The 12,931-nt window shown below is 39.0% G+C and overlaps 1 protein-coding gene across 5 annotated transcripts; it reads right to left on the bottom strand.

Annotated features, from left to right (window-relative positions):
* Positions 1–4,106: 4,106 nt before the first annotated feature.
* Positions 4,107–12,000, bottom strand: LOC107759455 (transmembrane 9 superfamily member 3). Of its 5 annotated transcripts, none has more exons than XM_016577396.2 (8): positions 11,791–12,000; positions 9,114–9,272; positions 8,528–8,568; positions 7,763–8,351; positions 7,532–7,669; positions 7,274–7,430; positions 6,687–7,171; positions 4,107–4,732 (listed from the first exon to the last, which is right to left on the bottom strand). In XM_016577396.2, exons 2-8 carry the CDS (start codon positions 9,260–9,262, stop codon positions 4,513–4,515), a joined length of 1,779 nt encoding a protein of 592 aa, XP_016432882.2. In that variant the 5' UTR covers positions 9,263–9,272; positions 11,791–12,000; the 3' UTR covers positions 4,107–4,512. The 5 variants fall into 5 exon arrangements, with proteins under 5 accessions (XP_016432882.2, XP_016432883.2, XP_075108220.1 ...); XM_016577397.2 differs by having other exon boundaries at positions 9,114–9,328; positions 11,791–11,930; XM_075252119.1 differs by having other exon boundaries at positions 9,137–9,272; positions 11,791–11,928.
* Between the last annotated feature and the right edge of the window lie 931 nt (positions 12,001–12,931).

Genomic DNA, 12,931 nt, shown 5'->3' with positions numbered 1-12,931 from the left:
GCGAGAGAATGATAGGATTGAAAAAAAATATAAGGATGGAGGGTATTTATAGTTAAAATTAGGGCCAAAATATAATTAAATAAACTTGAAGATTAAATTAAAAGTTTAGGATAGGGGGGAAATGGCCGTTTTGGCCGTTGCCAAAGACTCTTTTTGAAAGAAAGAAGCCGTTGGAAATCGGTTAGATTTTAAAAAGAAAAAAAAATATAACTAACGTGCTGTCGGGCCAAGACCGGTCCTTATCCGGACTAGGCCGGGCCGTTGGGACCAAATGGTAGTCCCGTCCCATCCCCTATCCCTTTCCCCCTAAACCCCATCCCATTTAAATCTGACAGGTTGGGCCGGGCCGGGACGTCTCGTCCCGTTGAACACCGTTAGTGGAGATCACCGATATTGGTTCGAATGTTGAATTCGATACCATGGAACTATATGTGCCGGCGTAGGAATACATTCCAAAGCTAAGCCAAGGTTTGTAGAATAAGTCCCGCAAGTGGGGTAAATATGCTATATTAGCATGATTGAGTCGATTCGTGCGACACTACGATAAGACGACTTGAACAATTAAATATATAATACTTGCAATTCGGTTGATCACCTAGACCTTGTTGACCTTATTCTTGTATCGACAGTGCTCCCGGTGAGGTTGTTAGATTGGACTTATTTTTCAGACTAAAGAAAAGATCTCAGCATTAATCTTTCGCAAAGTTTTGGTTGCTAGTCCAGCAACCACTCAATGTATTTTAAGAAATGCCATTAAATTTGGATGAAGTCATTGTTGATTGCTTCTTCTTCTCTAGAAAAGTTCCAAAAGACAGTTTCCTGCTAACATCTTGCGTCGTTCTTTTTTGGATTGAGTTGTGTTAATCTTGGATTTCAACCCTTAGGCAAGTATTGAGTTAGGTGTCATGGTCCGCCATATTATCATGCCACGTAGGTGCCACTTGGTATATATTTTTGCCATATGAAACGGTTACATAAGTTAGGGACTAGCTCATGGTGGAATATTCTAGAACTATGGAGAATTTTCTTGGGAAAGCTCTAGATACTTATGGACTTGGTAGGAAGACTCTTTTGAAAAGCCTTGGAATGTCCTAGTCATGTAAAAAATTCTAGATGATGTACTTATTTGTAAATATGGAAGGACTTGTGGAACAATTATTATTTACACACTAGCCCCTAGGTGATTAGAATAAATAAGGGGGCATTCATTTGTAAATTCACCAAGCAAAACAATCAAGATCTCTCTAATCTAATACAAAGCTTCCTTTAACAATTCTCTTATTTTCTTTCTACCATTCTCTTAGCGATTTTGAGTGTAGTAAGGCTGACTTGGCAGAGCAAGAACGCGAGCAAGTTGTGCAAGATCGTGAGCGAGTTGTCAAGTGCCGCATGTGTACTTAGTTAACGACTAAGGGCGTGACAACGTGGTATCAGAGCAAAGGTTATGACTAAGAGAATGTTAGAAAAAAATACAAGAGATTGCCAGAAGGAAGCTTTGTAGGGAACCATGGTCGGGATTACCAAGCGAGTAGTACTTGCAAAAGGGAAAAATGTGACGGTCCCTAAGCAAAAGGAGTATGGCGGTGCACGAGACGCATACGAGGTGGACGGCTTACTTAGGATGGGCAAGTACTTTGAGATAGTCAAGGAGGATGACGATGTTGTTAAGGTACGCAACGCCTCAATGTACTTGACCGAAATTGTCGCGCTGGGGTAGCGTCGAAAGTGTGCCAACATGGGAAAAAGGGCTATGCAAGATTGAGATGTGGGAGCAGTTCAAGAAGGAATTGAAAAATAATTCTACCTGATGAATGTGGTGTATGAGGCTAGGCGGAAGCTAAGGGAGCTCCGACAGACGGCCACAATTCTGGAGTATGTGTGCGAGTTCACTACCTTAATGCTGCAAATCATGCCATTGTCCGAGGAAGATTCCTCTTCTACTTCATGGATGGGTTGTAAAATTGGGTAAAGCAGGAGTTAAAAAGACATCAATTAGCCAACATGGACGAGGCCATAGGGGTAGCTGAGTCGCTCGTTGACTTCAAGATGGAACCTTCCAAGTCCAAAGAAGACAGCGCCGAGAGAGGTAGGGGAGATCATGACAAGGACAATGGGAAAGGCATAGTCGAGGTATACAAGGGTAATGGCAAGGGGCCATCCCATAATGGACTGGGGTCCAAGAGAAAGGGCAAGGGGTCGGAAAAGGTAGCGAGTACGTGCCTAAGGGAGGGTGTTACTTCTGTATAGGATCACATCGGGCAAGTGAATGCCCAGATCTGGAGTCTCGCAGCAATGATCAGGAACTTTGCTCAAGCACACAAGGGTGACACAGGAGGGACCGCCTGTATTGGGGGGATGCGCTTGGAATCTAAGCCGAAAGTAGGGGATTCCAAAGCCTATCTTGGCACCATGCAAATGGAGCATGGTAGCAGCAAGAAAAGTTGGGCGGAAATAGTTGAAGAGGATGGCGAATTACAAAGTGATGGCACGCTATCAGACTTGGACGATGCACCAAGAAGAGGGGTTAAGTTTTCTAGCAAGGCCGTGACCACGGAGAGCAGCAAAATAGGGAGTGGAAGCATGGACCCGATGCTTCAGAAGCTGCTAGACTTGGTTGAGTCATGGGGAGATTCAGGCCAAGAGCAAGGAGAGGCATCCGATGGGCGAAGGATCGAGGTCATCATTGCTAGCCGTCCAAAGTACAAACGGGGCAAGAAGTAAGGTGACCAGTACCTTGTGACATGGGAAGGCAAACTACTCTATAGAGCATCATGGCTAATGGACAAAGATCTCTGGCGACGCCAAGGCGAGGTGCACGCGTACGTGCCGATGCTTTGTGCCGAGGGCAACACAAAATTGGGTGGGGGAGAATGACATGGCCCGCCACATCATCATGCCATGTAGGTGCTACTTGGCATATATTTTTGCCATATGGAAGGGTTACATAAGTTAGGGACTAGCTCATTGTGGAATATTCTAGAACTATGGAGAATTTTCTTGGGAAAGCTCTAGATATTTATGGACTTGGTAGAAAGACTATTTTGGAAAGCCTTGAAATGTTCTAGTCATGTAAAAAATTCTAGAGAGTGTACTTATTTGTAAATATGGAAGAACTTGTGAAACAATTATTATTTACACACTAGCCCCTAGGTGATTAGTATAAATAGGGGGCATTCATTTGTAACTCAACAACCAAGAAAACAATTCAAGTTCTCTCTAATAAAAAGCTTTCTTTAACAATTCTATTATGTTTTTTCTACCATTCTCTTAGCGATCTTGAGTATAGTAAGGCTGACTTGGCATAGCAAGAACGTGAGCAAGTTGTGCAAGATCGTAAGCGAGTTGTCAAGTGCCGCACGTGTACTTAGTTAACGACTAAGGGCGTGACATAGGGGTGTCAAATGGGCGGGTAGAGCTGACTTTGGATAGGTCAAATTCGGTTGAGTCAATAAATGAGTAAGCCAATGACCCGTCCAAAAGTTATTTGGACTGAGATGGGTTGGGTCAAAGATGAGCTAAAATTTGGACCATAACCCAACTCGCATCAAGCTTTAGTTATTGTGTGTTGTTTTCTTATGAATTGTTTAATTACCAAATAAGACTTCTTCTTTTTTCTTTTGTTACGATCATATATAACATTTCAAACACAAAAGAATTATTTTAAATATATTTTAACAAAGTTGCTTATGGATCAATTTTAGCTAAAAATCAACCCAACTTTAGATGGGCATAGATGGGTTGGGTCAGGTCAAGATGCGCTGAATTCAACAATGGGTGGGTCAATGAGCCGCCCAACCTTGGGCGGATTGAATGGGTTTGGGATTAAATTGCCTCCCCTATATTAAGCCATCGTTGTTGAATGCTTAACCTATTAGTCTGCGTCCTCCACTTGTTGAGACATATCTTTGTTTACATCCCTCAAGTTACTTATCTCTTCCTTAACTTTGGCTATCAATTTTTCTGCAATGGAACGAAAGAAAGAGAACAAGAAAGTGAAAGTGTTACAGGAATTGTGGTGATAGTAGTAATATAAAGCACAAATGTAATTTACCTGTGCTGCAATATGTCAAAACTTTGTTTTGTCGGTTAACTGACTCTTTGAAATCTACCACCGAACCGAAGAATTTGTTATAAAAAGATTAACTGTAAACAAACTGAATATTCAGCCATCAGTACATGCCATTAACTCCATGCTAAATTGGGAATGCTGGCAACACAAGGGTACTAAACTATACGCTAGCAACTAGTAAAGGCCCCAGTTCAAGGAGTAAAACAAACTATGTTGCCCTCATTGAGCTAAACTTTGAATAAGAACATCTTATTGTTCTCACATTTAAAGTACATTGTGTCCTTAAATCAGAACAGCCTATTAAACTTTGCCGACATCCCAGAATGTAATGACATTAAAAATTTTGATTCTTGACTTCGAAATCCAACTGAACTGTTAGCTACGAAAGATATGGCATGAATATTTTCTCCAAACAAGCAAAGGATGTTCTTGAAAGCAACCAGCTATTCGCATTTGATACTGCCATACAGGAGACGGACAAATAGCAAACAGGCACGAAAACCGATAGTGCCTAGCATGAGAAAGACGCCATAGCTAACGCAAGCCATATACCCGAAGAAGAATGAGGTTTGCATGAAACCACTCATGTCTGACCGCGAAAAGTAATAGTAAAAGGAATAACCAAATATGTACAAGCCAGTCGATCCACCACAAAGAAAAGACCTGTTTCAAGTGAGCAATAAGTCAGCCATTAAAGGCATAGCAAAGTATTTCAAAATGCATAACAATTAGCGTTAACTACTGACATTCAAGCATTTTTAGGTGACTAAGACAATGCTCTAGCAAAGTCCAAAGATAATTCTACATTGGAAAATGCTAGCTATGAAGATTAGTACAGCCTACAGACCAAAACTATTCAGTGCATTGCTGTCCTCATGGAACTGGAAGGGAGTTATTATAGTGCAAAGTTAAGGCAACACTCTAGGTGCTTATATCTTTACCTTCTTTTTTCTTACCCCTCACTTTTTCTTTCATCTTACGGGAATAATTTATGATAAACAGGAGAATCTTCAACAGAATACCTAGACCCAGTGGTGTATAGCAGAGACCTCATGGGAGAGGAAAGGGAAAAAGAGTAGTAATAGCCAATGACAAGTTGAATTTGTAGTTAAAGGAATAAAAGAATATATGATGGTCAAGGTCGACCCTCTCCAATAAGCTAAATCGCTAAGATGGTCAAATTAGATATCCTCAATAACCACTATAAGGTAGGCCAAGATTCCGGCACCTCTTGTACAACTGGTAGCAGAAAGGTAGAGATTCAGGGCGGATTCAATATTCGATTACTTAGAAAAATCTACTCACAGTCTTCAGAATGTAAAGAAGTAAATGAAGACAAAGAGCTTCTCATACGCTGGTCAAGCCCCTCAATTCTCTAAGAGAGGTTGGAGGTTCAAACCTCGGTAGCTATATTTTGGAAAAAAATACAAGCAAATGAAGATTAGGGAACTCTCCTCTTGATGTAAGGCTGGAAATAATCACAAACTAAACTAAATCCTACGCTACTATGGCACTTAAAATTCTGACAAATGCTCGCTATTGCCTTTGTTTCAAGAGACAAGGACTAGAATGGAGACCTTAAACAGAAATTAGAAATTAAAATTTTAGTGCATACTGCATGGGCAGTAGCACTGCAAACAAAATTTAGGGGAGAGAAAGAAGAGGAACATATTTTAAGCACTCCTAAGCTCAAGCCCTCTTTCACGTGAGAAACTCATCCTACGATGTTCCTATAGCACTATCAGGCTGCAGCCCCTTAGTATTAGATCAATGACAACCATTCATCCAACAGTCAGATGGATGAGCCCCAAAGACTCAGATGCAAGAAGAAATGACTATTCAACAGAAAATTAGATTCATGCTGATGATCGGTCTAAAATCCTGAAACTTTTTTTAAGTATCACATCAGCTGTACTCAGCTTTAAAGAGCCCATACAATAACAGAAAAAATAGCATGAGTCTCTTCAAGTTTTTATTCTTTTTTAGTAATTAAAAGTTTAAGTGAGGGGCCCAGGGCTTTGGTCTAGTAGTAAGAGCGCAACACGTGATGCTTGGGTGAGGTGCACGTCATTGGTTTGGACCCTGCCACAGACAAACGCCACTATGCATCGAGTTTCAAACCGTGCACCACCGACCTTCGGGAGTTTCTCGGTTATCAGAAAAAGTTTTGAGGGGAGATTACCAGCAGTCCAGTGTCGTGGCATGCCACAGCCTAAATGAGAACTTATATCAGATTTATGGATCACCCACCAAGAGAACTGCTGAGTGTTGACAAAAGACTCGAAACGAAGCCTTTCAAGCAAAGTTTTCGATCCTTACCAAATGAGCTTCTATGTGAATAAAGAAGAAAATTATCTTAGAACTATGAATTTGCACATACGGTATTAAAGAGCACTGACAGTGTACGATCATAAACCGCAAATATAGAAATAGAACAAACTAAAGGAAGACGCAGAAACTTCAGGGAGACAAAGATGTGGAAATCCTCCCATCAGTTCCTTTTTCATAAGCAAATCAATCTGCTATGGATTAGGAGATCATGATATTTACACCTTATGAAAAGAAGGTAATATTCAAGAAGAAAAGCATCATAGTAGTCAGATGAGAAAGGCTGTACCTCCACCACCATTCATGATCTTCTGCGGCAAGTTGGAAGTACGTCATAGCAACAGAGACAAGGGCAGTTGTAATCAGGAGAAGGATAAATACAACAAAAAGAATGCCATATATTGTGTATATCCTGTGACCCCAAACACTTGCAAATATGTAATACAGCTCAATATAGATGACAGCAAAAGGCAAAATTCCTGCCAATGCCATTTGCATTATGATACTCCTGTACCAACGCTGTGGTGGAACCTCACGAGGACACTTTGTGGTGTGACAAGGAGCTTGAAACTCAGACTTTATTCTCTTCCCAGATAATGCACCTAACAGAAGTGAAGGTAACGCTAGCAAAACCCAGAGGAGAAGTATAACCACAATCGTGCCCAAAGGAAGTGCTGCAGTTGATCCATATTTGATGGCAACAGTATTAAGGAAGAAAAAGGTTAGGAACAAGGGGCAAGAGAATATTCCTCCCGTCAGCAATAGAATTCTTAGCTGCCATGCCAAAAACAAGATAATAAGGTTATATGTACAATCTTCTATTAAGCGCGCAATTTGAGAGAAGAGTTAAAGTAGGCACAATCCTGCAGTTCATACCCAGTTGCTTCCTTCGAGCTGATGATAAAAAGATACAGCGGAAAATCCAGCAACTGCAGAAGTTATTGCATATATTATGATCAAAGCAGTGGGCAAAACTCCTCGATCATACGGTTGAAAAACACCAAGCACGCCTAAACTTAGAATGGCCACCACTCTGCAGAAACATGATCAAGAAAGAATCTCTAATGAACATAATTTTCACAAATAGTTCATACTGCTTCTACTTAAAACAAGATGATCTCAGAAATTACTGACACTGCCAACAGCTGTGTTCCACAACCAAGCGCTGAAGAAAGCAAATAGGTGCACTTTGGGTACCGGAAGACATCACCATGGAGGCTTTTCCACCCAGTTTCTTCTTGGTTATCAATGAATTCCTCATCCTGCGCAAGCCTTCACAAGATTGAGCAAAAAGGAGTATTTTTAGTCTGATACTAAGATCAAACTATATCATAGTGAAAGAATACGGAGGATACATCTTCTTACTTATAAATATCTCTCCTCAGGACCCGCATGTAAATTGTTCCCAGACATGACATCACGATGAAAATTGTCACACATGAGTTCATAATTGAGAACCAGTGAATTTCTAAGTGATGGGGCAGAGAAGAAGACATCTTGTATTTGTCCATTCTCTTTTCAAATGGGATGTTAGTTGCCTTCCACATCACTGTGTACAGGAATTCTACATCAACTTCCTCATCATTTGTTACATTAGCTGTAACATACGGATCGGCTCGAAGGTTAATTTCAATAACACGGTCCTTGTGGTAAAATATTTCAAAGTGAAACATCGTATAAATGTGATATTTGAACTCATTAGGGTCATAGCTTCCCTCCTTATCGATCTTCCCGATGAAGGCCCATATTGGCAAGTCATCATAGTACATCTGGATGTAGTAATCCAGTGCAATAGCGGTTCTGAATTGTGCAACTTCCTCCTTTGTCAACCTTTTCTTACATACAACTTTGGCATCTTTTTTGTCCGCTAAAAACTCCAGCTTATATGGAGCAAATGTAAGGCGATCTCCATTCAACACTTCACCCAAAGATTCTTTCTTCTTTTCCATATTATCTGCCAATGTTTCAGCACAATAGGTAACAAATAAGATTAACTAGAAAACCTTAAGAGAAGATTGACAAAAACAAAAGAAAGGAACGAAAGAAAAAATTGTGATGTGCGATAAGAATAGAGGATTCTTATTCAGCATAATAGGCAATCAAGGACTTAACAAAAGTGAAAAAGAAAACCTGGTCGACAAAATGGAAGATCGAAATAAGCATAAGTTTCACTGCAATAGGAAAAATGAATAATATTAACAGTAAGAAACATTAGAGAAATATTTCATTTGTCTAAGGCCTTTGATGACCGCCTGATTTTCACAAAGAGAGAATCTGATTCATTAAACTATATTGTGCTCGTTTTTTATCACTGACCAGTTCCAAGGGTTTTAGCAGATTTATAATCAGGTAGAAAATAGACTCAAAATCTGCTCGAGTCAACCATCCACCTCAAGCAGAAAGTAAATATTATACTAACAAAATCGATTAGAAAACAATTGTAGGAGCCAGATCAATTAATATTTATTGTGCAATCAAGAAAGTGCCTTCAAATAGAAACTAGGTGGATGGTGGAATTTTTGGGGAAGGGGACAGGAATTTCCTTGTTTTTACGTGATGCGGAAGTGCTGATGAAGTGATTGTTTTAGCAAGTGAACTAAACCAATTAATGAAATTATATTTACCTGATACAAACTGAAGTATGGATGATATTTCTTGAAAGACATAAGTCAAAAGAAAAAAAACACATAGTGATGGAAATGTTTAAAGCATCTACCTGGGATTAAAAAATGGGCCAACCTTGTTTGCATAGAGAGGGACTTCCTCTCCACTTTTATACCGATGTGTAGAGGCATCTGATTGTACTAGGCATCCAAGACTCATGATTACAGTTGTAAAAATGAGTCTTACCACATGTGTCTCCATTCTTCTTTGGCTTTTAAGAAGATAAAAATATGAAATCAAGTAAAATGACTGCTGACTGATACCCAGCTGAAAAAGAGCATGAAAAAGGAAAAATGATGCAAGGCACATGAATTAGTTTAAAATTTAATCTTGAAAAATGTGTGAGTCCCTATGTAACACTCCGTCCATTCTTGACTATATATATACAGCATTAGAAAGTATGTGTGCTTGATGTGTTGGTGTTATTTGTATTAAGCTAAGAGTACTTTGGAAACAAGAGGAGTTGGAAGCTTGTACCTATGCTAACAAGTGAAACATGCCTTAACATGAAGGATGCACAAGTCTTAATCTATAAAGAATTGATAATAATTTAAGAAGAAAACGTGTAACCCTCGAAGTCTAGTTTCCAACGGTTCAAACCATTCATCGTTAGGACTTTCCTGCACAAAGTTATGATCATTTCAATGAAGGTGAACACCACTGAGGGATAACCCCTGACACGGCACAATGGAAAATGTTGATGCAATGCGTCAGAGGCTACTTTGGCCAAGAAACTCTATGAAAAGCTTGATGCGTCACATCAAAAGCGTCCGGAGGAAGGTACTTGACCATTTCGAGTGTCTCCTAACCCTCTACTATATAAACCACAAAGCCCATCTATTTTCTCAATGTTAGCACGACCTAAGGATGGGAAAAATACGTTTAACTCACACTATCCAAAATAGGATTTGTCTCTGGACACGGCTTTCCAACAGCGGTTGGAAAGGTTAAGATACTAACCCACAGAGCTGTAAGTGTTTTTGGTCTGGTGTAATTGTACCATCTTGTTACCTTCATTAATAAAACTTTACCTTATCCAAGAAAAACCACAGAGCGGCAGCTAAGTAGTAAAGGGAGAGAGTGGAGCTAGACCCGATGCCCTTGATTCTAATGGAGGAAGGTCCACAGGAAAGAGAATTGCTTTTGTTGAAGAAGCAACATTAAAATAAGCTCTAGCTCATCGAATTGAGGAGAGGGGTCGAAGGGGTTAACATCCCATCAAGATTCTCCATAAGAATAAACAACAACAACAACCCAGTGAAATTCCACAAGTGGGGTCTGGGGAGGGTAGTATGTACGCAGACCTTACCCCTACTCCGGAGGAGTAGAGAGGCTTTTTCCGATAGACCCTCGGCACAAGAAGATGGAAAATTACACATAAGAATTCAAGGTAAGAAATCAGTTATATTCTTAGAAAGAGTTATCTCACATAGGTTTATTACATTAATGGAGTTTGACTACTGCAGATTTGGAGTGTATTTCTAACCCTATTTTAAGCATTGCGATGCTAGATTATTGATGAGTTAGCCAATTTGTGATTATTTTTCTTTACCAAGTATTTGTGATTATTTTTTCTAGCATAGCCATTGTTGCATAGTAAAGTGATGTTTATCAAGGTTTGGGCTAATAAAGAGGTTAGAAGTAAGTAATGCTTGTAACCTTAGCATATTTTGAATATGGAAATGGTTAATGTGCATAGATGGAGCTACGTGATATATATTTCCATATACTTAATTGTATGCTGCGATTGTGTATCAATTGTTAGTTTCTGAAGTCTTTAACTTGTCTCTTAAATTTGGATGTACTTATCAATTGTTGAGTCGATAGAAACACTCCTCTACATCTACAGATCCAGGTGTTGAAACGCCGCGTGAGAGCAGAAGCATTGTTGGCTTTGAGATGGCTATCTTGGTGAGCCACACTTTTTAATCCGTGGGATGCTGGGAGCCCTTGAGCTGTGTTTTGCTTTTACTAGTTTCGTCATTTTGCATTGAACTCTTGCTCGTTCTATGGACTAACTTAGATTGTATCTGTTTTATGGATTGTTATGATTGTATCGGGGCTGTACCCCAAACTTTATGATTTATGCATTGATAGCTGATACACTCCCTCACAGTGCTAGATGCATCAATGGCAATAGTTCTAAAACGCTCAAGATTCCATCAGATAGAGAGAGCATAATCATAACTTACAAAAATCAGTTTTTTCTGGCATCTAATATCTTCCTATATTTGGTGAGTAATTGTGATAAACAGTAGAAATTGCTGTATGTAGTAAGGTTAAATCACCAACTATTATACTTCTCGCTACTATTCGTACTGCTCGTCTATATTTACCATTGTTATTGAATTTCAACAAACACCATAAAATAGTCAAGAAACCGGAGTTTCTCGTGAACTTTCACAGATGATATATGCCATTGACAAAATCAAGACATAATAGAGCACAGCTAGTTCTTAGATTCAATAGATTTTGTAAGTCAACTAATCCCAGTCGAATTAGCAAAGTAAACATAAAGGAAGGAACAAGTGAATGAATCCAAAACGCTAGCTAGCTAGTTACTACCAAAATCCTCCTAATTTACAATTTGTGGCATCATATATGCAAATTGTGAAGAATTCAGATATATAGCCATCCAGCAGAAAACAAGAAGTCATAATTGAGACTACCTAGAGAAGAAGAGGATTTGACAGCAAAAGTAACAAAGAAAAAGCTTCAGAATTGCTTACAGAGAGAGAGCAGTGGCAATTATTGCAGAAATTTGGTGAAGAAGAAGAAGAAGGATACTCCTTTAGTCTTTACATGAAAACACTTGGAAGGTACTTTGAAGCGCCGAGTCAACTCAAATGGTGTTAGCTTTTTATTTCCGTCAAAGCTTTTGGAAAAAAGAAAATACTTACGTATTACTTTCGTCAAAAGTTTGAAAATGATGCCAAACCAGGTTTGGACCAATACAGCGACTTGCCAGAAATAGCCTTTTTTTCTGGGCCACCGTTTCTATGTGGCTTATTTTGGATTAATGAATAACAGATTCTTGCCATGACAATCTCTAAGCAGCAATTGCAGAGAGAAAATTTCCGTGAAGGTATTTTGGGATTAATATTATAATTAATTTTTTTTGTTCAATAATCAAAACGCGTTCCTGATGAGTAATTTCATTTTCATGTGAATATTTATTTATATGTTAGATAAAATTAGACGGGCTATAACAATTGGAAAAACTCTCATCCTTGAAATTATATTGGAGAGACTGCTACAACAACAACAGCCCAGTATAAAGGGTAATGTGTACGCAGATCTTACCCATATTTTAGGATAGAGAGGCTGTTTCCGATAGACCCTCGGCTTCCTCCCTCCGAGAACTCCCCACCTTGCTCTTGGGGTGACTCGAACTCACAAACCTCTTGATTGAAAGTGGAGGGTGCTCACCACTAGAGCAACTCACTCTTGTCAAAAGATATGTCCATTTAAACTGGAGAGACTGCTAATTTTCATTATTGTCTTACTATCTCTTTAAACTTATAAGAAAAATTATCAGATATGTCCATTTATAAGTAGCTTATTACAAAAATTGGTCAATTCATAAAATATTACTAATATTAGTCAAATATTACCAATATAGCCAATTAGCTATGTGTAACAAAATAAAAGGTCAAATATTTGCTTTCTTTTGAGTGTGTGTTATTAGAATAGATTGAGTACATCTTAAAGAACTTGAATCTTAATTTTGGGATGATTTGGTGGAGTTTTGAGGTGGTTTGAATTGAAAATTCGAAATAGAAGATGAACATGAAAAAATAATAATATGTGTATCACACTGTATATCACATATGTATCACATGTATACACGTGTGTATTCATGTATACATG

Source organism: Nicotiana tabacum, chromosome 4, assembly GCF_000715075.1.
Source record: "Nicotiana tabacum cultivar K326 chromosome 4, ASM71507v2, whole genome shotgun sequence".
Classification (NCBI taxonomy): Eukaryota; Viridiplantae; Streptophyta; class Magnoliopsida; order Solanales; family Solanaceae; genus Nicotiana; species Nicotiana tabacum.
The sequence above is the reverse complement of the archived record's forward strand: the minus strand, read 5'-3'. Positions and strand labels throughout refer to the sequence as shown.